The following is a 22,825-nucleotide window of genomic DNA, read 5'->3' on the forward strand; positions in this document are numbered from 1 at the left end:
ACTTGTAAGAACCACCGCTACTCTGTGCTGCAATAGAACCAAATAACCTGAAAGAGCTGCCAGTAAATACTGGAGCAAGCAGTGAACAAAGCAACAACTTCCTTATGTAACTACTTACATCCCACCTCTGGAACTTATCATATTTGCTCACCTCCTGTGCAGTTAAATTTTCTGCATTCGCACTTCTGTTCAAACCAGTTCAGCTGCTTAGATGTCGACATGCCAACTTTGGGAACCAAGTTAAGGTCCAGACATATCCTCATTAACTTACTGGATAACATTGAAGACAAAAAAACCCACACACCAGTGGAGTCACAGGATATGCATTTCCAAAGGATCACAAGAATTCAGCTAGATCGCCAATGCTAATACCAAAATTGGGGAGAATGTTTTTCTTGAGTCAGTCAGCTCTGAATAAGGGCAACTGATGTGTCAGCAAGCAGGCAGGACACAGATATAACTACTTCTACTAGCTAAGGGTAACTTCCCACTTTTGACTAGTCACGGCTGGACAGACACAAACAGCTAAGATGGAGTAACAGGAAACTGTAGGGAATATATCTGTATTCAAGATACTCTAATTCAAGCACAGCACGTATGCACCAGGTTGAATGAAGAAGCTGAGTTTCAGCCTATATTGAGGGGTTGACCTACTTATTGAGGGGGTGACCTACTTCAAATATCTCCTCTTGGGAACATGAGATCAAGAGTATGACTAAAAGCCAGGCATACTGCAACACTCAATAACAACTTGAGTTCATTTCATCACGAAGACAAGCCCTTAAGCATTTAGTTCCAATTTAAATCACAAGTTATACATACAGTTTAATTAAAGCACTTCCACACTTAATTTGAACAAAACAGGAAGTTAAACAAACCCAAAAAGCTTTATTTTTGAAAACCATACTTTATTTTTAAAGGCTAAGAGAAGTATTCAGAACTATATTTCTTAAGCAAAAAGATTCACATTTCATTCTGCAGGGTCATTAGTATGAGAAAAAGCATTTGGGGATTTATTTTTTTGCAACTGTTGTTGAGTTCCTACACCAATCCAGATTTATTTAAAAATGGTAACATCAGTTATGGCTTAAGATACAGAATTACAAAAGAGTAAGACAAACGTTGAGACTCAAGCAGTGAACAGGTAACTATGGTCGTTTTTCCACAGAAAGATAATGCTTTAGCTAAGACAAACAGAAGCAACAATTGTCTTTATTGGTAGATGAATCAACTGAACATCATCACCACACTCCTTCAAAGATACCCATGCTGTTAATCCACAAGTGTTAGAAGAATGTTCTGTCTGCTCCAATTACTTCACCTTTTCCTCCATATCACAAGCCTCAAAAACATGGAAGTATGAAACCACGACAACAGCTTTTTGTTTTGTTATTTTTTGAAGTTGTTTGTTTGTTTTAAAGAAAAGGATACAAGAAAAGATGGAAGACTACAGTATGTGGTGAAGGAAGAGTCATCACCTCTAAACAGACAGCAAGACTCTGGCCAAGAAATTTTCATCAATAAGCATGTAAGGACTCAAACTGACTCAGAACCCAGAGCTGCAATTTTGTTGGGTATTCTCCCCTTCACTGATTTATAACTCTGCATTTACATGTTCTGGATGGCTTGCATTCAGTGGGACAAGAGGTAGTGATGGGAACAAGACTCCTTCCCTAAAGTTTCCAAATAGATGAAATCTGGTAAGCATGGCCCCAAGGAAGGGCGAGTGCAACCAGTGGAGGACCTGCCAACTGGGAAAGGATAAGAGCACAAGCACAGACAGTAAGCTGCTCTCCCATACCCAGACTGATAAATAAAACGTTACATAAAGGTACTGAGCAAGTAACAAAACCTCTGTGGCCTCTGCAATACATACTTCATGCCAGGTTGTGCAAAGGATAGGACTGTACCTTTGCTACACAGTTGTAGGGATCAAAATATTACATTATTTGCAGTACTGCCAGAAGTTCCAGTGTGTAACTAGCTAGCATGGTTATACTGATAATTTTAATAGCTATGTAAAGTCAGTCACCCATTTTAAAAAAGCATAAGGAGTTGTATTTGAAAACAATTCTTTTATCCAGTTAATTCTTTACTTGTCTCACCTTTCCTATTTGTGAGTAGGCCAACTTTTCTGTCCTAAGGGGATTAAGACAGACTTCAACTGTTAAAGTTCCTTTCTCTTTGCTCACTGAAAGTAATTAAAAAAAAATCCAAAACAACACAACAGCAGGTTTTTATCTTACACTACTGGAATATTACAATTTCTTACAGGAGCGTTCATTCAAAAGAAACTGTCTGTAATACTTATAATAAAAGACTGTAACTCTTGGACAAGGAGGGATGGTTGAAACTATGTCATCTCAATATAATTTGGGTGCTATAAACCAATCACTGAAGCAAGTCAATGTTTGGGGCAAGAGAGCAGTTCTCCTTAGAACTACCCGTTTCTCTTCTTAAGAAGATCAGAGGTACAATGGTTTGTTTTATTGCAACACTGGTTAGCCAAATCCAATCCTTCCCATCCAGATATGATTTTTAAGAATGAGGGATTTTATGGTTTACTGCCAAATTTGGCAGACAATTTACTGATGAGATTCATGACCTTGGGATTGTTCTGGTACTTGGACATATTTGCTGGGTTCTGGACAACATCTTGGAACGCAGCCATAACTTCTGGATCCTGCAGGACAAAAACAAAAAAAATAGGGCATTTATAAAACAAGTCTACCGAAGTTAGTGGTTAGGTGGTTCCAACACAAATCTAGTCTTGCGCAGCTTTTCATATAACAAAACTAGATTAGAGTTTTGGGCAAGAGGTCTCTAAAGAGAACCCAATGATATAGTGCATGCTGTTAATGCTGCGTCAGTAAACACCAGAGTCATTACTGAACTTGTTACAGTAAGAGCGCAATGTGTGAGTAGGGGAACAAGATAAGAGCTCTTTTTCCCCAAAACAGCTGCTGCTCATCTCTTTCAGCCCTTTTCCCTCTAGCAGCAGAAACTCTAACCTGCTGGACTGTGAGCAGATGACGTAGCAATGTTTGGCTTTTAAAAATGCACCTAATTCTCAATCATTCCCCACCGCCGCCCAGAAATCACAATTGGAAGAGACCCTTGTTACCTCTCACCACACTAGTATGTTGAAGTTGATAAATAACATTCACATATACATTAAAGTCAGTGGTCAGAAAAATAACTTCATCTTCTCTATTTAGTATGAGAAACATTAACACTTTTTCCCCCCCTGTACTTCTAGCACACCTTTGGCCGCCATTGAACCAGAATTGGTTTTATTCATTTTGTGTGTGTATGTTTTGGACAGTGCCCTTTAACAAGTCTGCATATACTGACTTTATATCTTAGCCAGGAAAAATCTTTCCATTATAAGCAACTTCTGCAGAGATTCAAGATTTCTTTAATTCAGCTAAAGTGCAAGCAGTTCATTATGTCCAATACATATCATCTGCATCAGCTGCAATTTAATTTGCTGTTCTTTCTAGCACATTTAAGTAGTTTCACTAAAAGATACAATCTTCCCTAGACTTCTAGCCCATTGCTACTGTAGATGTATTATTTGGAAACCATCAAAAACCATCTGATGTCCTCAGAGCTGTCTGTGCTACACCACCACGATCCTGTATCTATCCTAGCATCAAACACAGACAAAAGCTGTTTTAACAAGTATGATCCAGAAATGCATTTGGTAGGCGGACTCCACTGAAATCACCCACGTGGTTCAGTCCTGTTTTACACCTGTTAGGCACCAAGGGTCAAGTCACATCCTTTGTTAGAAGGATTTGCAAGTGGTTTTGTCTTCCTCACAAAACAGAATTTGCAAAATCTATGAAAAATAGGTTGCTGAAGTTCAGGAAACAGACATTAGATATATTTTCTCCACTTTATGGTATTCCTATGCAAAGAAAAGATGACTTTCACAACCTCAGACTTCTTCAATTTCCAATTTCAAGAGAGGCAGAAGAGAGGCAGAAGAGAGGCAGAAGAGAGGCAGAAGAGAGGCAGAAGAGAGGCAGAAGAGAGGCAGAAGAGAGGCAGAAGAGAGGCAGAAGAGAGGCAGAAGAGAGGCAGAAGAGAGGCAGAAGAGAGGCAGAATCAAAGTATCCTGAACACAGTAAATCTTCAGGTAAAGGAACCTGCAATCATCAAGAAAGAAGTGTTTATACTAGTTTGCAGAGATTCTTATCTTTATGCCAATGATGAGCAACAACTTCTACAAACATTTCCATAGGCAGCCATATCTGATTCTTTGGTTGCTCTTACAGATGACAAGCTGACGTTGACAGCATAACCAGTTTAATCTAGCTCATGTTCAGGCACATGTAGTTGTAAGGTTTACCAAGATGTTAACAAACTCAGGCATATTTCAAATGTTAGCTCATGGAGAATAGTCTCAAAGACGAGACAATAGTCACTAAGTCCAAAAAGAGAGTGAGAAGGTCTTTACTCTCAGAATACTCCAGCTTCAGCAATAACTCCTCACTATGAAAAGCCTCTACATACTGTCAGTTAAAATAGTATCTTAAGATTAGTGATTTGGGAGACTTCTGTGATTCAGTATCTTAATTTCTTCGTAACACCTCCAATAACCTATGTAATAGCTGCCAGCTACCATTATCCATCAACATATTCCATAGCTGCACTGAGCAGAAGCCAAGCAGTAGAAACTACTGTCTTCTAAGACTAGAGTTTACATCGCCAATTCAGAGAGGACCAGAACGTAGTTTAGGAAAAGGTGGCAGGGCAGACAAAGGTGAAATACTGAATAAATCATATCTAGATGTAAAGTTTGTACAAAGAGGTCAGCAAGAGACTCAAGGCTTTGCTGACAGGTTCTACGTGTCAAAGCCTTCCTGCATTATCAGAAAACACCATCAATGCACATTCTTGCAACAGAGTCCTACAATATGTTGGGGTACATAAAGTCAGCATGCAGTGGAGTCTTCTTAAAGGCATGTGATAAGCCCTTAATATTTAGCTGCACCTCAATGCTCTGTTTTCAGCAACTCTAATTTCAAACTCCTGTATTACAGCATAAGTTAGCCAGGTAATGAATACAGCTACAAGCCATGGGCTTTTTTTGGACGGTTTGTATGCAAGTCAAAATTGCTGACTGTGGCAGCGTAAGTAAAGGTGTGTTTCCAAACACTAGCAACCATTAAGAGAACCCATGAACTCTTGCGTGGAAAATGATGCCTTTTTTGCGATTTCAGGGCATACCAAATGAGGGCCTCTGGTGACGGTTTTATTTAGATGGGGATCACAGCTGTTCAATGAGCTGAGAACAACACGTAACCCAAGTTTAACCACACCAAGCCAGAAAAAGTAACAAGACACTCTAATACTTGATCATATTAGTATGCAAATACAACTACATAGCTCAGATTTTTCGTAGCCAACCTGCCCCTAAAACTGGTATTGTCAGATATATTCTATTTCATCTACTGGAATACTTTTCTTGTGTAAAAGTAGCCATGACATCGAGCAATTAATTAAGTGAGCAACTAGTTAAGCCCACTGGGAAAGTAAGCTTTCTGAATATGAATTTAGAAAATGCCATAATGCAGAACTATTCTGATACTACTTGGCCTCTGGCAAAATCCAAACACTTAACCCCCTAACAGAAAGGTAACTCATCTCAGTATTACTGTAATACATTGTGTTGCAACAATATTAATGATCATTTTTTGTTTGTGCATAATTATCTTGCCACAACACGTGTGCATTCTACCTTGTGGAAAACAACCATTCAAGAGACTCAAAAGAGATTAAGAACTTTTTAGAGCACACAGTTTTGCCTATCATAGGCAAGTATGGGGCAGAGGGAGGCATCTTTAATTAAGCTCCCATCAGTCTGAAAAACAGCTATCAATTCCAGACAGTCTGGTGCCCACACAAGGAGAGAATTTCACAACAGAACTAAGTAAGCATCCCACTGCTATCCAGAAGGTCACACCTTTCTTCCTTCCTTTAGCTCACAGGTGCTGTTCTTCCCTTGTTCACAACACTTAGCTTTGATTTTAACAAATACTCACCTGCACGGCCACAAGGACTTCTGGATCACTGAGAATCTCATTCAGACCTGGCATACCTCCAGGCATAGCCCCAGGAAACCCACCTGAAAACCCAAGGCAAGAAGAATGCATGATGAAAAACATTTAATTCATCTATACAGGAGGCTCACTGACAGAGACCAAGACACACTTCCTTCGTCATGCTTCTAAAGCCATGTCTTCCATAAGGCTACAGCTGGTCCACTGAATGGAAAGTGGGGTCTTCACCTTCTCTTTCTGTGAAGGCCTGAATCTTATTTCATCCGTGTTTTTAACCTAATTGAATAGAAGGCTTGTAATGAGTGTCAGGTTCTAGCACCTTGTATGCAGATGCAGTTATTTTCCTGGTTAACTTAAACCAGCTAGGCCTCAAGCCCAGGAACATAAGGAGTTTGAATGCCAGGGGCGATCAATTCAGAGCAAAAGCAGATCAATACTAGTATGTTCTTCCACGTTTGGCAGGGACCTTAGGTTTGAAAAAACTGTTCCATCAAAGATTTAAAAAAAAAAAAAAAAAAAAAAATCCCTCAAGCAAAATGCTTGAGGTTCTGTTTCTGAATCCTTAGTCAGCAGCTACCCCAGCTGCGCTGAGCAGGGTAGATATGGTCTCTATTTGGTTCCCCTGGCAAGCTGATCCAGTTGGAGCATGCATGTAGCCTACCTCAACTACATTTCAGTCTACAAGAGCACTAGTACTTACTCCTGTTTCTCCCCAATTTATTGTACCCAAAAACAACATGGAAAGCCCGATTTTCATGGAACTGTTCAAGGACAGCTATAAGGTAAAGTCCATTATCTCCTTTGAGAAACTATTCTGTTCAACAACAGCTTGCACAGATTTCTCTAATATTCAATCCAAATTTTCAACTTTAAACCTATTGTTCTTAAGCAGGCACACATTACTAAGTCAATACTACATCTTTGTTTCCTCAGACCTAAGTCCTTTCCTTCTGTTATCTATTGTTGTGGATTTCTGTCTTCCCTCTACTTGCTACCTAGCAACCTTCTTTAAGAGAAAGAATTCCACCCATCTTCCCACTAGTGCTCAAAAGAGTTACTTGTAGACAAGTTCTAAACTTCATAAAATATTTTTCTCTCTGTCTTGAGAAATGCCATAAAACCTGTGGTTATAATACTCCACATGGAATCAGCAGTCACCTCTGCCTCAAGTTCTGGTGCTTAAGAATAAAATACCTGGGAAACCACCAAACGGAGCTCCTCCAGCCTGTCGTCTTGCTTCTTCCTCCTGCAGATGAAAGCACATCATTCCACACAAAGCAATGGAACTGCAGCCTGTTTTCTACCGCTCAACTGGTTTTAGGAGGAAAAAAAAATAGCTGAGACTATTTTTTTCAGGCAGGTAGGCTATTGCAATAAACAAAGCACTTCACTATGTATAAAACCACTGGCAAGAAATAGCAATGTCTACTCTTACTTTAGTATGTTTTTGCAGGTTAAGTTATGCGGAGTATGTTTTTACTGAATATGAACTGTATGATTTATTTCAGCTCCTCAGCTTACATTTTTAGAACTAATTCCCACCCTCAATGTATTTTAACATATAAGTAAAGCATGAAGAAAAAGCAAGCAAACTGTGTCAGGAAGTCAGGAAGAGAAGCAAAGTATTATCCTGAATTTCAAACCTCCCACTTCAGGAGATCTAAGTACTGTAAGTGAAAACTATTCTGCTGCAGTCACACAATAACTGACTTCTTGAAATACAGGATTAGTAGAGATTCCAGAGACTGTTTTTTGTCATAAGCAGTAAAAGCAGATGTAGTACAACGCCCTCTTCTCAAGATTTCATTATTGGTCAAGTAACCAAGACAGAAATCAACTCTCTAAAATTTAATTCTAAGACTTAAAATGAAAGGAATTCTTCTCTGCAATTCATTTTAACCAAAATAACTATGACACCAGATAACTAGATGCTCTCCAAATTCTTAAGAAATATTACAGCCTAAGTATTCACCCTTTGTGCTCTCTCATGCTCCTCCCGTGCCTTCTTCACTCTTTCCATTCTTTCCTTGATTTCCTTTTCTTCACGCTTCCGCTCGTATTTTCGGCGATGTTCTGCAATTTTCTGAGCCTATTACAATAGAATACCAAGATTTCACACACATTTCTAGCATATCACGCAACATATCTCAACACAAAATACATGTAACACAACCATCTGCTTTTACCAGTTCTTAAAAATAAGATCTGACTTCACATCCTAAAGGCCCCTTTTGTTTTAGGAGCCATTTGCCACTTTGTCTCTACAGCAATCAGTTACTCCTGTCTATGCAGCCCTAACTGGATTCACCAAAACATGCACTGTAGTATACTTTTTTGCTACAGAGCTCTGGGACTTGCACCATAGTTAGAACCATTTCTATTTCATAGTTAAACCCATTATCATTCCATGTTGCTTCGTGCTTTTATGTTGAAATATTTACTTCTCCTGAAACCAGCATCTGTCCCAGAAAAGGGAATTTTCACTGGCACAACAACAGGAAGTCTAATTCCCCCTGCACACACACACTTCTTAGATAGTGTTATTGCTGTTCCAGATGCCTTTGCAGCATATACAACTAGATATAAGCAGACCAAAGAATTCCTGAACCAAACCAAGAAAGGGCTGGTGGGGAAAAAGTTTGCTTCCTATCATTAGCTTTTCCTCAAGTCTATCAAATCTACAGCCCCAGCAGAAGAGAGTAGTTAGCAATGAACTCCCCAAGACTCCTCCCTCAGGGCTCATTATAACAATAGAACGCTAATCGCAGCACTGCTTTCCTGAAACCAGAATGTATCCTTATATAGCATTAAAAAATGGTTCATGATTTCATAAATTGTGTATGATGGTTACCCTGTAACACTCCTGTAACTAAAAGGACATAGCAAAATCAAGGTTCAAGACCAGAGATACTCCCTACTAACTACAATGGATACTATTCTATTCTTTCAGAACACTCTTTAAACAAAGAAATGATTTTATAAGTAGTGAAGTTTCGATACAACTTAACTTTACATGCAGTACGTGTTATCAGAACCTGATGATACGGCCATTCAATAGCTCATTAAGAGAAAAGTAGGCATTTTCTTTTTTTTTTTTAATGGAACATAAAGAGTTTCCAAAGCTTTGGGTTTTGTTGTTTCTAAATATTTCTCAAAATGAACTAAGCGTTTTTAGAATTTGACTCAGACTTTCAGTGGAAAGTGCTACAACTAAAAGTGCTAGGAAAGCTGGAAGTGAATAAATTAGGTGAACGTATCATCTTCACTTATTAGAGATAAAGATCACCCATGAAAAGATCATACATTTTTCCTTGAGCTACCTACACAAATTCCCATACAACTGGCAACTACACATCAATGTATCACAGACGTACTCTACTGTTTCTGTGCATGGGCAGATTAACTGGGAAATAAAAGATTCCCCTTCAGCCAAGCATTAAGTATACCTCTTATAAAAGAGGCTGAAACCCAAGACCTAATTACATTTACCACAGATCAATATTCTCCAACACAGACAACAAATAGGTTGTAAGATGGTTTCCACTGTTGTTTTGCTGGAGACTGTGTCCTACAAAGTCATGGTAGGAAAACTGCAAGCTGAAGTTATTAGACACAGGAATAGATGTGGTGGGTTAAGCTTGGCTGGCTGCCAGATGCTCACTAAGATGCTCTCTCAATCCCCCTCCTCAACAGGGCAGGGAGAGAAAATAAGATGGAGAAGGTCCTGGCTTGACATAAAGACATGGACATCACTCATCCACTACCATCATAGGCAAAAGAAACTCAACATTGGGAAGATTAATATAATTTATTGCCAGTTCAAAACCGAGCAGGATAAGAAAGAAACAAAGACAAAACTAAAGTCACCTTCCCCCCATGCCCCTTCTTCCCAAAGCTGAACTTCATTCCTCCTTTCTCCACTCCTCCACCTCCTTCCTGCACGCCAAGTGGCACAGGGTGATGGGGGCTGTGGTCAGTTCATAACACTGCACCTCTGCCACTCTTCCTCCTCACACTTTTTTCCTGCTCCAGCGTGGGGTCCCCCCACAGGATACAGTCCTTCACAAACTGCTCCAGTGCGGGTCCTCCCCACCGGGTACGGTCCTTAAGCAACCGACTGTTCCATCATTGAGCCCTCACGGGCTGCAGCTTCTGCGTGGGCTCCTCTGCCGGCTGCAGTTTCTGCCAGGAGCCTGCTCCAGTGTGGACTCTCCATGGACTGCAGCTTCCTTCAGGGCACATCCACTTGCTCTGGCCTGGGGTTCTCTGTGGGCTGCAGGGTGGCTGGCTATCAGCCCCACCATGGACCTCCATGGGTTCAAGAAAGACAAACTGTTTAACCACGGTCTTCTCCACGGGCTGCAAAGGAATCTCTGCTCCCGTGCCCAGCACACTTCCTCACCTTCCTTATTCACTGATCTTGGTATCTGCAGGGTTGCTTCTCCCACTTTTTTTTTCCTTTGCTCCCCTCTCTCACACAGCTGTTGTGCTCATTTTTTAACCCTTTCTTAAATATGTTATCACAGAAGCACCACCGGCATCGCTGACTGGCTCAGCGTTGGCCAGCAGTGGGTCTGCTTTGGAGCCAGCTGCAACTGGCTCTGACACAGGGGCAGCCCCGTGTCTCCTATTACATGAGGCCAACCCTGCAGTCTCCACCTCTTCCCAACCTTGCCACATAAACCCAATACAATGCAATAGCTGCAATCTGTGGTCTGTCAACCACTTTAAAAGAATATGCAAAACAGACGAAAAAGAAAGCCTGCTATCAACAGCCTTACATTTTTTACACATAAGTTCTTCCTTAGAAGAACGCTGGGGTCAATCACTTGAGAAAAGCTGAAAACCAGTCTTACAGAGATTATGCTGCCCTCATGGGGTAGACTAATGAAAGTACAAATCACAGCAAAGAATGCTTCCTTTGTAAAACATGTTAGGGATGAATCTTTGATCTATTCAGAAACATCCTCCAAAAAATCCCTTATCAGCGTTCTATTGCTCTTCTGAATGTTTTTAGTCTAGATTCTAAATGCCTGGCAAATTTTAACTGCTTCGAATTCTTCTGCTAAGATTTTGAAAAAGAACATATTATTTCATAGTTCAGTTACATGCTCAGCCCCAGAGACTCAATTTCTTTACACACAGCCACAAACAGCTGTGACTGAAGACAGAAGTATTTATAAAGTCAGTTTGAAGTGTTAGATGACACTAGAACACATTCCCACAAAACAATGTATATTGGAAGAATGTGAAGGCAGCAATATCACTCAAACAAATAGAGGAGGGACCTCCATGATGCCTCCCCACTTACTCTTGGTTGCACCTCCTTCAGCATGGCACTAGCATCTTCATCATAATCCAGTTTACAAGCTAACGCAAGATCACGAGCAGCCTCCTCCCAGTGACCCAGAAGTCTGGAATTCAGAAGACACCAACATTCAGAAGGAAAAAGCCAACTAGACTCTCATAGTTCTTTAAAATATTTACTACCATGTGGCGTTCAGTATTTTCACCTGCAGCTATACAGACTTACAGAACTTTAATAATCATGGTGTTTTCTGTAACTTGCACACTACAATGCCATTAGAGGATACTTGCTTGCTTCATACCCCTACAATAACTTTTGCTTGAAGTAACAGTGAGGGGAAAAAAAACCCTCAATCAGCTAGCACCATTGTTTGCTATAAACAAGAAAGGTCTAACAGGGAGAAGGTACCCTACCTAAACATGTGAAGCACACTAGTGTAAAAATACTCTGCACCACTAGGCACATGTTCAGTGTAAAACCACACAATCAATATTCTGTTCAAGTCTACACCACTACTACCTCAAGCTTAAGTGGACCCTCTTTACTCAGCGCTCAACCATCCTAACTAACTGGATGCACCATGTCTTAGTTGAAGAGGTCATACAAGCTACTGTGCACACTTCTTAACTATTATTTATACAAACTCTTGATAATGAAAAATTTTAGCAAATGGTGGTATTACTAAAGGGTCAAAGCACTTCTGCTTACAGACAGAATCTAAACTATGCTCCAGTCTTCTCACTCTTAGGCTCTGTGTCACTTACTAAAACTGTAGACATTAACAAACTACTCTCTGAACACTGTTTAAAATCTCTTTTTTTGTAAGTTCTATTAGCATTTACTCCTTCCACTTTTATACAGACCATAAATGTCACCTTACTTTTTTTTGGCTGATTTATTGTCATTTAAAAAAAAAAAAAGCTTAACAATAGTTAGGAGGGATGCACACTGGCCTAATGTCATTTTAAATTATTACACTGTTTGCTTTATACCACTCTTCAACTGCCACAAATGGTTCCCTTAATAACTAGGCAGTCTAATTTGCTATGTAAAAGAGCTCTAGGATCTAGTGGAATAAGCGCCACAGAGAAATGTTTAAGAATTATACATTGGTAAATAAAAATCGAACTAAGTGAAAACAAAAGACTTCCAAACAAACAAAACCCACAGCCCTAGAACTCATAATCTTTAGCAAATGATCAGAATATGCTATTCAGAACAGCAGTAAGCCATTAGAAGACCTGTCTGAACAAAAAAAAGGAACAAAAGACAGTGCCAGAAGGACTACTCCTAAATTGCCATCAATAAATCACCATCACCTTTTCTTTCCTGTAACCCATACATGCAGCACAATGGGTTCCTGGCTCATGACTGCTGCTCTCGGGTACAAGACAGACAGTTCAGAGACACAGAGTAAGAGAGGATGCATAAACAAAACTATTCCCCCCCGGTAAATAAAGAATATAACAAATACAGGTGCAGTTCTTTACCTGTGTGCTTTCCCCCTCCATTTGTAGGTTTGTGCCGAATCAGGATTAATCTTGATAGCTCTGTCACAATCCCTAATGGCAGCATTTGGCTTCTGTAGTTTCACAAAAACACTGTGGGAACAAGAACATTTATTGTACATATTGAAATACCAAGTTACTAACTTAAGCTGGAAATAATTTTGGATGACTAACAGGCAGCTAGTGAGATAATACATTTGAAGAGCTGAGTTCAAAAAGATTTAATAGTGATAATGAAGTCACTGAAATGAAGTTTTCCCTCCCCCACCACTACAGGTGAATCATTAGCAAGAAGCAAAAGCATTTCCTGTTCAGACTCAAGTCTTGCCAGCAAGAATAACTTTAGTGCACAAGGAAAGGATACATAAATGTGAAGGACAGTTCAATTCCATGGTATTTGGAGTCTATAGCCAATGGCAACTAGCAATTTGAACAAAATAACATTACGCATGCCACATTACATAGTCTTTAAAACAGTAGGACAAGGAAAGCACGAGTTATCATACAGGCTACAAGGATCAACAGCTAGAATCATCAGGAACCACAAAAGGAGATAGGAGCTGAGTCATCAAAATTAAGAGGCAAAACAAAACACAAACCCAGAAAGTAGCCCAAATCCTTTGTCAGTTAAGTGCAATAATTGCAAATTTTACAATGCACTAGCATATCACATTAACCAGTAGGGCACTACTTTAGGAGGTTCAGGCATTTCAAATTAAGAAATCTCTGAAGGAAACACTAAAAAAACCCACCACATTCCTGAGCTGACAAAAGCATTGGATATTCAAAATACTCAAGTCAGAACTTCTGCCCTTTTACATCTACTTGAAAACAATGTATCACCAACTAGAGTGCCTTTAAGTGCCTTCATCATTAAGGCTTGTTATAAAGTAACCACAAAGTCACACATTGTCTTCTAGAAACAAACAGGTGGACAACGCATCAGGAAATTGCCTCTAAACTACACCTCACCAATAAGAGACGTTCCAATTTTGCTGGGTGCACAAAAATCCTGGTCTCCCAAACACACAATCTCCCCCCAGAACCAAAACCCAAGTCCACAGGAGGGGTGGATTACTCACAGCACTTGATCAGCACTGCTGTTACAGTGCAGGTTTTACAATATCCTGACATATTGTTTGCTTATTTCTACAATAGACCAAATTGAGGTAACTTCATAACTTCTCCTAACCCTCATTTTTCATTGTTAATCCCAGTCCCGAGACCATATGGCACTCCAGAGGTTTTAAAAATACTACTATGATGGCAACAACAGTGTACTAAGGTACACAAGCGGTGTTACATGCAAAAACTTTGATATGGAAAGGAAAACACAGCAAGGCACGTACCAGTTAAAATGTACTAGAATGGAACAGGTAAAGGACAATAACTAATCACAAGAAAGTCACCAGAAGCCAAACATCTCTTTAAATTATATCTTGCTACGGAAAAGATCCACTAAATTATCAAATCATTCATGGTTAGGGTTTTTTTTTTTTTGTGTAAAAGTAGGAAAAAAACCCAAACCTGTGGGAACTTCTGTTTCTGCAAACCATACTTGCCCAGCCTTCCTCAAGAATTAGGGAAGATAAATATGTTTGCGTATTATGAAGTTAGGGCTACCACACATCAACTCTGACAGTGTTCCCAATGCATTATCTGCAGCCTGGTAAATGTAGTTAGTAGTAAGGTGGGTACTGAACGGACTGAGAAATAGGTGTGTCCTGTTCAAACGTAGGACTGATGAACCGAAACAAGTCTACCTGACAGTGAACAAACTCATTTAGCAGGTACAACAGAGAGAGAATTCACATGTTCCGCAATTAACTTCGCATCTAAACAGGACATGATTTCAATCATCTTAATGCCAGAATAAACTTCAGATTCTACAAGTGTTTGTTATCCAGCATCATTCTAACTTAACATACTAAAAGCCATACTACTACAACGCATTCTGGAACATCATTCTGTTACTTACTCTGTTAAGATTCTTTATACGTCTCCTTCAGCAAATCTGGTTAATCACAAATAAGAGAAATTGCATGAAGTGTACTTTTGTCATTCCCTCACATGGTTTACGTTTACACAGATCCTCAAGCTGCTATTATGTGTAGGTTCCTTCAGGAAAACAACAGCACAGGCAGAAACATGAATCAATAGTTTATAATGACTCACCTTGCCCTCTTGGCGTACAAGACGGCCAAACAAGGATTCAGCTTGATAGCATCTGTGAACAAGTCGACTGCCTTCTGAAGTTCACCTAAATATGAGTACCAGTAAAGTTTCAATCATCATGCAATGAAGTTACATTGAAATTGCCAAATCTGCCTTACAGAGTGTTATTTCCCTAGGCACCTCTGAAACGGAACATTATCAACAAAGAAAAATCAATTTCTTCCTCTTGCTATGTTACTGAAGTACAAAATTAAAAAATTAATGCTGGAGGGGAAGAGAGACTTTTCCCAGTTTAATTTGTACATTTAACTCTGTATCCAATCAAACAGGAAGTCATCTCTATTACACAGCTTTTCACTACATTAAGACAAACCACTAGAGACACTAATTGTAATATGCAGGTAAGTACTGTAACGATCAACTTGTAATTAAGACACTGCAGTACCTCATTCCCTCCCTGCCCTGCCCAAAACTACAGCTGTGTTGGGAAGACAGCACCTAAAGAAGCTTTCAGGCTCTAGATAGTTTTTTGGGTATCCAACAGGAAACGAGTTTTCTCTTCCTTGGTCCAAGATATTTGTTTCCTTTTTTTAAAAGGAGACCCAAACCTAATGTCCTTGAATATGTACTAAAAAATAATTTATCACCTTCACTTAGAGCATTTATCGCTTCAATCTTCTTCTCATTAGCTTGATCCATCATCTCTTCAGTTACCTAAGAAAACGAAGAAAATGAAAAACACACACAAAACCCAAAAGCTGTAGTCCAGGCCAGAATTACCAGCTAAGACAGCACCAAAGAAAGGAACTCCAATTTTCCAATTCCAGAATCTTGTTTTTAATTTGCATTGAAATCCTAGTTCAAAAAATTATAACTTCTTGTTTTCACCTTAGAGACATTAGCCACCACTATTTTTAGCTGAAAAAACTCCAAAGCTAAGTTGAGTAACGGCAGATTTCTACATATCTAGTTTTCATGGGTGATTTGATACTTTTTTTTGTTTTCTGACCTGATTTTCCTGATTGAATTTTTTGATGGACTCTAACCTTGAATAAGACTATGGTTTTAAGCCAGTCAGTTTTCTATTTAAGAGAAAAAGAACCCAAGCAACAGCTGGCTATCTAGCTAACATAGCACTCATGCACCTTCAGCTATCCTTGACTAAACTAAGCCTCTCCTTATCTTGCCTGCCGCCACAAACATTGAAAATATTGTGCTTACCTCCACACTTTCATCTCCCATTTCTTGAGGGTCATCATTGTCCGGTTCAATCACTCCCTCATTGTCAATTTCTGGGGGAAAAATAAAAAGCAAGATTAAGGTCCATCTACAAACAGCAAGAGGATTTCCAGAATCATGTTCAAATTGGTGAAACATGATAAAGTCATCTATTTTCCATACCTAAGTCGCTCTCCTCACTTTCTGGTTCAGGTGATTTAACTGGCTCCTCTGGCTGTTCCTCTGCTTTGCCCTGAAAGAGATGTATTTTTAAGTATACATTATTTCTGACTGATATTCTATTCCCACTCTAATAAATAACAATGCATCAGAAAATCCAAAATTAATCTTCAAAGCATCACATTGCTCTATGGCTAAACTGTTTTATTTTTAAGACACAAATCTCCTTTTTCCTCCTCTCGGATTAAGTCTATCATGCTTGCAAATAATTCAGAGCCCAAATTTTGACTCAAGAACTTCTATTATTGGTAAAGCCTGCCCATCAAATAGTGTAATTCAATAATCAAAACCAAATAATCCAGATAATACCTGATTCAGAACCAGTTTTGCAATCAATACTAACCAATCCTTCCAATCTTCCTGCCTTCCCTCACACATTCTCTGGATTAAAAATTCTCTCAATCTAATACTATTAAACTAAGGTACTTCGGCAGTGAGCAATAATCTGTTGTCAATGATCAAAATATTGCTTCATTTGCCGAGATCTTTGCCACTTATACATGCTTAGAATGTTTTTTCAAGCTTCTAACTACGTTACTCATTTCCTCTGAATTCCATAACTTAGCACGTCCTGCTTTATCACAGACATAAGATGCTTGTCTTCATGCTCAGTGTCACAGACTACACTCACTACATATACACAATCCCTCCATACAATTCTAACTAGCCAGTTAAACCCGAAAACAGAATTCTACTTTCTCCAAAAGAATTAAAAGCTTGGAAAAATTCTGCTATAAATATCTACAAGCCAAATTTATTATCTCCCTTAAAACAGATGAACAAAAAGAGAGAAAAACGCTTCAACAAAACTGCCTCAAAAAGTTGAGAGTTCAACTGTTCAGTTCATTACCTATCATGCTGAGTAATACTTCTTGTCATGCAAAGATTATAGTTTAATCCACTAATGACTACAGAAGAGGTGTACAAACAGCGAGAACATAAAAAGAGGTGTCAAGATTCTGTTTGGCATTTGCATTGCACAGAACATCAGGCATTCAGTATTAGGCAAATGGAGCACGGTAACACTTGAAATAAACTAGAAAGCCATCTGTAACAAGTCATCCACAACATGCAAAGGGCAGGCTCCAGGATGCACTCTCCCAATCACTCACCCTAGCATATTCACCTACTCTATTTGAGTGAAAATTGACAGCAATTTTTTCCCCTCCTCCTGTTCAGTAATTATTGCAGAGAGTACAAATGTTAGTTTTCAATGATAAATTATTCACATCTCACCTTACTTGTCGCCTCTGTGGAGGCATTGGCTGGAGCAGGCGGTATTGTGCCTCCCATACTTTTCAGCAAAATAGAGAAGAGAGAAAAACAAAACAATAAGATTATCAAAACAGTGACACGTGGTTTATTGATTCAAATCCTGCTGATAATCTCAGCTTCTTGTTGTGACACAAACCACAATGATCCAATTCACTGTAAAACCAGCAAATAAAAAGCACACATCCACCACGCTTCTCTCAGTGTAACACCACGCACACCGTGTCTGTTGGCTCTTTCACCTAGAACTTCAGTGCAACTTGTACTCAAGTACATCACCCACCCACCCACCCTTTCTCACAAGGAAAAGCTGCTTCTTTGGCTGAAATGGGTTTTCTTCTTAAAATGTAATTTACGTTTTAAGTCAAAACTAAATATTGTTATTACAGACATTACTAAAATTAAAATTATTTTTGGAACAGAGGTCAAACAAGTCAAGAGAAACCTAACAGCCTGAAATGCTTAAGCAATTAAAAAATTGCTGCCTAGGAAAAAATTTCATTTCTCTTATGTATTGCAATATTCATGCTGCTCCTTAGCTACAAGTTAAAAAGCATTCTCTGTATAGACAGCATTCTTTCAAAATAGAATAAACTTCTATATAATATCGACTTTGGTTAGCAGCCAGAAATAAGCATAGGCTGAATTCTCAAGCTGTTTCATATAACATCTAATCATACCTAATGGCAAGCTGCCTGCCACAAGGACCACCACTGCCATCTACTCACAATTTCCAATTGCTCTGGCCACTCACACCCCAAAGGAAAAAAAAAAAAACAAAAACAGTTATCAACTCAACCGGTTCGACCAACTCCTGGGGGCCCCACACAACCGGTTGGACCTGACACAGGGGAGAGGAGAAGGAAGCGGGCAAAGCACGGGAGGAACTGGAAGGGTGCAGGACCAACTGCTTCCAGGAATCAGTGAAACATCAAACTATATCCTGAGGATGAGATCCTACAGCTTCTCAAGCCAGGCTGCTGCAATCCCATTTACCTCTCTTTCCTCCCTCCTGTCACCGGCACCATCCCACGGCCAGGCCCCGAGCTGGCTGAAAACAAACCTGGATGGGGTGGGGGGGCAGACAGAACAGGGATGAATTGGGGGAGAGAGGGTAGAAGAGGAGGCGGCAGAATTGACAGGTCCTGGCACAAGGCCCCGCAGCAGAAGGCAAGCAAACAGCACTACACTACCACTAGTTTACCAGGACAAACTGTCAAGAAAAAAAATGCCACAAGTTACAAAACCTGGCACCTTCTGAAGCTACTGCAAAAATCTAGATGTGTCCCTGGAACGTTGACATTGCTTAGTCTAAATTATATTGCAAGGACTAAACAACTGCAGCCTGACAAATAGTTCTGGAGCTAGGCAAAAACCACAGTACACATAGTTACTTTTCCTCCTAAATTTCTACCCTTGTAGGCTGACAACAGGGCACACAACTCTCTACCAGTCTGTAAAAATGAAAGAATTTTCTCTAGGACTATACGACTGTCTAGGGAAGCCTTGGAACTTTTCTTCTGCACAACGGAAACTACAAATTCTGAAGCATTTTAGTAGTGCTAATAGCTAATATCCAGGGCAACACAATGCTCGCAAGTTTTGGCAACACCTTTTTTTTAAAGCAGTAAGACTCTTTCAGAGCCTGGTTTACTGGATAATGACTGAGAACCCTCAGACTCAAAAAGGTCAATAACATCCCCAGCTTCCAATCATGTATATAAGAACAGCTCAAACTGAAAAAACCCGCAGTACTCAAATTCTTGAGCAATTCCAAGTTATCGGTCTCAAGATCAGCTGGTTTTAAGCCTGACACCTTGAATCATCTCCAGGCTGAAACAAATTGGTCAGTCTCCTCTGTCCTCTTCACATCCCCCTTGAAAACTACCCAAGCTTAGAACAGTTTACGAGACGTTTAACTAACACATACGCATATTTTATAATTTGCTATTTAATGAACTGCCAAGGCTAAACAGTTTCACTCCTAGTCCTTGAAAATGTCTTTACTATACAGTTATTCTCTATTTAAACCAGTTACAATCCCAGAACAATTCAAAAGCAAATTACTCTAAAAATCCCTTAAACTGGTGTTCGATTACCATGATTAAATGCACAGCAAGGATATATGCAAAGTTTGCAATGTATTTAACCTTAACTGGATACAGATAAAACAAATAAACAAAAAAACTGATTTAAAATTAACCCTTTGTGGTAAAACAGAGTTGTGCAATTCCAGTAACAACTCTTGGGAGCCGTCAGGACTCCATTGCAACAATAACTCCATACTTCCACTCCTCACAGGGATAAGGATGAGAAGTGCTGCTTTTAGGACTTTTTGGAAGAACTGCAATTACTATTTCTGCATCCACTTTCATCACTGACAGCAAAATCATCTTTAGACAGAAAATGGATTACCAAGAATTCAAAAGAGTCAAAATCTATCTGAACAAAACAACAAAAAAAGGCAAAAAGCCCTGTTCATCAATTAGGGATTCTGTGCTTTAGTTTTAAGGACTGCTATTGTTTCTTTGCTCAGTTGCGGGTTTTTGAAACATGTTTCCTTTAATGATTCATTTCATAACAACTCATGTCAAAATATTTGTATTTTTATGCAATTATAAAAAAGCAGGCATGACTAAAACATGATCTCAAAACACTTTGCAAACATAATCATACATTAGTGTACGCATGTATACAGGGAGCATCTAGATACAAATCAAATACAACAGCTAGACAGAATAAAGGTTAGAAGATAACAAGCGTGCAAAACCAGGAAAGACTTAAGGTTTCTGATGCAACATTGACAGCTAGTCACAAATAAAGCATCCCACTCTGGCGCTATAAGCAGTTAGCATCATTTACGTTAGAATCATTAGCTTTATGAAAAAAGCCAAATCGATCATGAGAATTTCAGTTGAAAAATTTATTAATGGATTTCAGTGTCATTTAGTCATTATTCTCTAATCACTTGCGACATCACCTTGGTGACTAAACCTATGTCTTTTACATTAATACGGGTAAGCCTGACAGAGATATCTGACTCATCAAGTTTATTTCCACCTGAAGCCAGGCCATGCTAAATTTCAAGCAGCCCCTAAACGAGAAGGCCCTGTAAATGCACTTTATAGTCCTACTGCAAACAGCACTACTATGGAAGCGAAGAGGGGAATCCCCCAGACTTCCAGCCGTTTGACATGAGCAGTAATTCGGCTACCACTCCAAATACCCAAGTGCAGAACTTACCCAAATATTTAGCTCAAATATGGGGAGAAGAAAAAAAAAAACCAAAAACAACACAAAAAAACCCCAGGAGAGCTATAGGAGGTTCTACTCTGAAATACTTTTTAACTTCTGAGATAAAGATGCCCAGTGAATATTTTACATGCAAAAACCTTTCACAGTTCAAAACCTAATTTTTGTACCTGTAATACAAGCACCCTTCTACTACCCAAATATTAAATCTAAAAATTAATCTGGAAGTTAAGAGCCCTCCCCTTGAACACGGAGAAAGTTACAAATCAGATGATCACCTTTCCCTTCCCTAATGCTTTCTTTGGCCAAAAGAGCCAGCGTTCTTCCTCTCCCTCCCAAAATACTGTTTACCCCTTCACAATTACACAACAGAATAACGGACGTAGCCTAAGGTGAGGCATCTTTTGCACGTTAGCAAAAGGAATTAAAGATCTCCAGTAGAATAAAACACAGGTGCATGTCCTCCCTACACATATGCGCAGCTTCTGCCAGCGCTGCAAAACCAAGCAAAGTTAAATAGGAGTGGTTTTACAACCACACTAATATTCAGATGCACAAAAAACTTGTTGCTGGGCACCCAGGGCCAAACCCAAGGATGGGTTTGTACCCCCCGCCGCCGCACGCCCGCAGCCCGGGAGCCGGACTTCGAGCCCTCGAGGACTTCGGCTGCGGAACTTCGATGGGCGGCACGCGCTCTGCCCAGGAGCCATCCCAGGGGCCGAGCCGCCAGGCGTGCTGTGCTTTTGGGAAGAGGCGCTGGGCGGTTTTGGGGAGCGGGGTGTAGGGCAGCGGCACTCACACCCACACCCCACACCCCCCCCAGCCCCGCCGCGCGATGCCAGGCCCGGCCCGGGGGCTCCCCAGCCCGCCCGGCCGAACCCGCCATGGCCGCGGGGCGGGCTTTTGCAACGGGAACAGCCAGAGCTTTATTAAAGCAAAGCAAAACAAAACCAACCAAAAAAACCCCAAAACCCACAAACGAGAAATAACGAGCACTTTTCAAGGCTCGCGCTGTACCCACGCGGCGCCCCGAGGCGGGGAGCGGCCCCGGCGCGCGGCCGCCTTCCCTCGCTCCCCGCCGGACCCGCGGCAGCGACGCTCCACGCTCCGCGCTCCGCGCCCCCCGCCCCTTCCCTTCGCCCCTCCCCCCACCGCGTCCCGCGCGAGACCACCCCTCCCCCCACCGCGTCCCGCGCGGGACCACCCTTCCCCCCCGCCACGGCCCCCCCGCGGCGGCGCGGCCCCTGACCGACCTCTCCACCCACTCGCGGAGGAAGGCCAGCTCCTCGGTGTGCAGCAGGCCCGGGTTCTGCTTGCAGAGCCTGACGAAGGCCCGCAGCTCGCTCAGCTTGCGCGCGTCCATGGCGGAGCGGCACGGAGAAGGAGGAGGCGGCGGCGACCGAAGCTCACCCACTTCCCTCCCCAACCGCCGCGCGGCGCCGCGGAAGCTTCCAGCCCACCCCGCCCACCTCGAGGCCCCGCCCCCGCCCGCCGGGACACGCCCACCCCACGGCGCGGCCCCGCCCCGCCGCCGCGCAGCGGCGGGAACGTTCTAGAAGCGGCGGCGGCGGCCGCCGCTCGGCCTAGTCCCGCGGGGCGCGGCATCTCTCGCTCCCCGACGTTACCGCCCGCCTCCTCCCACTGCCGGAGTCCCGCCGCGGCCCGGGCCGCTCCTCATTCCTCCCCTACGGGCAAGGCAGGCGGCCTCCGCGGGCGCCTAAGCCGCTGCGGCGCCGCTCATTGGCGGCGGGGAGGGGCGGGCGGCGCCGTGCTGATGGCGT

At 41.2% G+C, this 22,825-nt stretch overlaps 1 protein-coding gene across 1 annotated transcript; it reads right to left on the reverse strand.

Annotated features, from left to right (window-relative positions):
* Positions 1–887: 887 nt before the first annotated feature.
* On the reverse strand, positions 888–22,499 carry ST13 (ST13 Hsp70 interacting protein). The gene is made up of 12 exons (XM_075428075.1): positions 22,298–22,499; positions 17,757–17,814; positions 16,464–16,533; positions 16,284–16,354; positions 15,710–15,776; positions 15,063–15,147; positions 12,870–12,980; positions 11,383–11,485; positions 8,044–8,160; positions 7,266–7,317; positions 6,054–6,136; positions 888–2,683 (listed from the first exon to the last, which is right to left on the reverse strand). The coding sequence occupies exons 1-12, from the start codon at positions 22,405–22,407 to the stop codon at positions 2,555–2,557; spliced, it is 1,056 nt and encodes a 351-aa protein (XP_075284190.1). The 5' UTR covers positions 22,408–22,499; the 3' UTR covers positions 888–2,554.
* Between the last annotated feature and the right edge of the window lie 326 nt (positions 22,500–22,825).

Source organism: Opisthocomus hoazin, chromosome 8 (genome assembly GCF_030867145.1).
Source record: "Opisthocomus hoazin isolate bOpiHoa1 chromosome 8, bOpiHoa1.hap1, whole genome shotgun sequence".
Taxonomy (NCBI): Eukaryota; Metazoa; Chordata; class Aves; order Opisthocomiformes; family Opisthocomidae; genus Opisthocomus; species Opisthocomus hoazin.